This window comes from Pelophylax lessonae, assembly GCF_965119305.1.
Source record: "Pelophylax lessonae genome assembly, chromosome: 2".
NCBI classification, from domain to species: Eukaryota; Metazoa; Chordata; class Amphibia; order Anura; family Ranidae; genus Pelophylax; species Pelophylax lessonae.
The window spans coordinates 729,592,409-729,595,789 of record NC_138769.1 but is presented as its reverse complement, the minus strand read 5'-3'; the positions used below and the strand labels follow the sequence as shown (position 1 = coordinate 729,595,789).

General features: G+C 48.9%; 1 protein-coding gene across 1 annotated transcript; it reads right to left on the bottom strand.

Moving 5' to 3' along the window:
- Nucleotides 1–257: 257 nt before the first annotated feature.
- LOC309548321 (uncharacterized protein) lies at nt 258–869 on the bottom strand (the record flags this gene model as incomplete). The annotated part of the gene is made up of 1 exon (XM_082248260.1): nt 258–869. The coding sequence occupies one exon, from the start codon at nt 867–869 to the stop codon at nt 258–260; it is 612 nt and encodes a 203-aa protein (XP_082104386.1).
- Nucleotides 870–3,381: the final 2,512 nt, after the last annotated feature.

The window sequence follows — 3,381 nt, the reverse complement described above, 5'->3', positions numbered from 1 at the left end:
GTAGGTGGGTGGCTGTGAGAAGATGAGGTGTAAGTAGTCAGTGTAGAATGTGATGAGGATGTAGAGTGGAGGTAGGAGGTATAATGTGGCTCCTGGTCGGTGTTCGGTATGTAGAGCTCTGTGAGGAGGAGGAGGAGTGTGGGTCTAAAAAGAGCCTTTGGTGTGTGTAGATGAAAGGAGGTCTCCGGTTGGGGTGGGGATTATTTCTTCTTCGGAGCGGCCTTCTTGGGCTTGGGTGCTGTCTTGGGTTTAGCCGCCTACTTAGCCGGACTCTTGGCGACTTTTTTGGGCTTGGCTGCGTCTTTGGGCTTCTTGGTGCTCTTAGTCACCTTCTTGGCGGCAGCAGCTTTGGGCTTTTTTGCGGCCTTCTTGGGGCTCTTGGCTGCGGTGGGGGCTTTGGTGGTCTTCATCTTGGGGGACTTGGCTGCCTTCTTGGTGCTTGCCGGTTTCTTGGGTTTGGCGGCAGCCGATGGTTTCTTCTTCTTGCTGTCAGCATTTTTCTTGGCACTTGCCACCTTGTCGTCATGCTGCTTCATGTTGATCTTGAAGGATCCGGAGGCGCCATGTCCTTTGACCTGGACGAGGCTCCCCTTAGTCACCAGCGCCCTGATGGCGATCTTGAGGCGGCTGTTGTTCTTTTCCACATTGTATTCTGAGGCGGCCAGGAGCTTCTTGAGGGCGGCCAGGGAGACCCCGCTGCGCTCTTTGGAAGCGGCCACGGCTGTGACGATGAGCTCGGACACGCTGGGACCGGACGGCTTCTTGCTGCCTTTCTTGGCTCCTCCGGCTGCCGCCTTCTTAGCCGGCTTCTTCTTGGCGGCGGGCTCCGCTGGAGGAGCGGCGGCTGGGGCGCTCTCAGTCTCAGTCATGATTCTGCAAATATTATCACGGCAACAGATGAATGAAATTCCATTAGTCGCTCTGGTTTACGTAGAGACGTTCTGCTCTGATATTGGTAGCTACAGAGTTTCAGTATGTACAGCTATTGGTTGCAAATTCGACACGCCCACTGACTATCACTCCAGAATTGGAGAATCTTCTCTCTCTTGTTGTGTTTCCCCGGTAGATAGAAAACCGACTTTTATCTGAAATAGAACGCTGCCCGATCTTCATCGGGGACCCGATCTGCTCACTGGACTGTCACTTATCGGGGGTCACTTACAGCTGTCAGGAGCTGCTGAGGAGGCTGAACACAGAGGCTGCAAAAACCTCCATCATCCTGAGTGTGTGTCCCATTCTTCCTTCTATCTTCTTTTCTACACAGAAAACAATCTTCTCACATCTCCCTCTAGAATGATCTTCACATTAGATGAGTGAAGAGTGACCATCAGGAAACATTTCCCTCTAATACAGAACTCTGCTCATCTATAGCTGAGTAGAAGGAGCCTGGAAGAAAAACATCAGCCGGTGACATGAGATCCTTGTGTGATGGGATGGGAGAGATTGTTATACATACAAATGTCTCAGCTGATTACACAATGTCATGTTTAATATGCAATGTATCATTATCTGCTCACCATGATAAACATGTTTTTTATACAAATACTATAAGTTTATAGATCTGTATTGCTACACAGCTATGTAGCCTACTCAGGTAAAATGTTTCCTTTGAATCCTTCTATCTAGAATATACATTTAGGCTGCATTCACATGTCAGCTTATAATCGCGGGCAGAACCGACGCGGTTCCGCCCGCGATTCGGAGATTTATTGCAAATCGCGGGACGCCTAGCGTTGCCCGTTGATTTGCAATAGCCCCCCAAACGCCGAGCGATGTTGCCGCGATTTACGCCCGCCGAATTGCGGCAACATCGCGCAAACAAAATCGCGGGACGCAATACGCTCCAAAAAAGTACAAGAGCTTCTTTGGAGCGTATTGCGTCCCGCGATTTTGTTTGCGCGATGTTGCCGCGATTCGGCGGGCGTAAATCGCGGCAACATCGCTCGGCGTTTGGGGGGCTATTGCAAATCAACGGGCAACGCTAGGCGTCCCGCGATTTGCAATGAATCTCCGAATCACGGGCGGAACCGCGGCGGTTCTGCCCGCGATTATAAGCTGACATGTGAATGCAGCCTTATTGTTTTGGTGATCAATAGAGCCAATCCACCAACATTTGATTCCCCAAGAAATCATTTCAAGAACTTTGCTGAAAATCCTAATATTGTGCAACTTGTGGTGAATATTGATAGGAAATACTGCTTATTGGTAGGTTAGTGAGTGGTGGATATATTTCTAGGCCATGAAAAAAATAAAATAAATCTGCATACTGACCATGATACTTTATTTGCATTAACATATCATTTTGTCAGGACAAACCTTTAGGCTCCGTTCACATGTTAGCGTATGGATCGCGGGCAGAACCGCCGCGATTCCACCCGCGATCCGGAGATTATTGCAAATCGCGGGACGCCTGTGCGTTGCCCGTTGATTTGCAATAGCCCCCCAAACGCTGAGCGATGTTGCCGCGATTTCCGCCTGCCGTATCGCGGTAACATCGCGCAAAAAAAATCGCGGGACGCAATACGCTCCAAAGAAGCTCTTGTACTTTTTTGGGCGTAATGCGTCCCGCGATTTTTTTTTACGCGATGTTACCGTGATTCGGCAGGCGGAAATCGCGGCAACATTGCTCAGCGTTTGGGGGGCTATTGCAAATCAACGGGCAACGCACAGGCGTCCCACGATTTGCAATAATCTCCGGATCGCGGGCGGAATCGCGGCGGTTCTGCCCGCGATCCATACGCTAACATGTGAACGGAGCCTTAGGGTGTTCCTTTCTTCTCAGTCCAAAAATAACTAAACAATGGGAATAAAACAAATGTTTGAACCTGGGAATTGTATTAAATGTTGTTGCAAATAAAAATGTATCCCTGACATTATTCAGTTGTTTTTATAGCGAGTGTTCTATTATGGCTGCAATCTCCTCTCTGGACCACATAAGCCATGGCCTAGTGCACTATAACTGAAAGGGAAGACATAGAAAGAGAAGAAAGATTTGACCCCCTTTATCCCAATTATTACCTCCCCTCTGTATCCCGGTTAGGACCGTTCCTCCCTTTCCTAGATAGAACCTATCCTCTGTATCCTCAATAGTTCTGATGTTTTGCATCCTCACATAGGTGTGCACAGCCTATTGCATTAGGGCAGGCATGTCCAACCTGCAGATACAAAACAAAGAAAGGGCGCACCAGCCTAGCGCATTATCCTCGGCGAGTTTATTAAATCAAAATAAAAATCAGCTACTCAACAAACATTCGTGAAATTCAGGCACATCAATTCCATAAAGCCGCCTCATAGCAGAGGTCCGATATCTCACTGGAAGCAGAGGACTGACGCGTTTCCAGGCCATGCCTCTTCCTCAGAGCCTGGAGACCATGGCCAAAT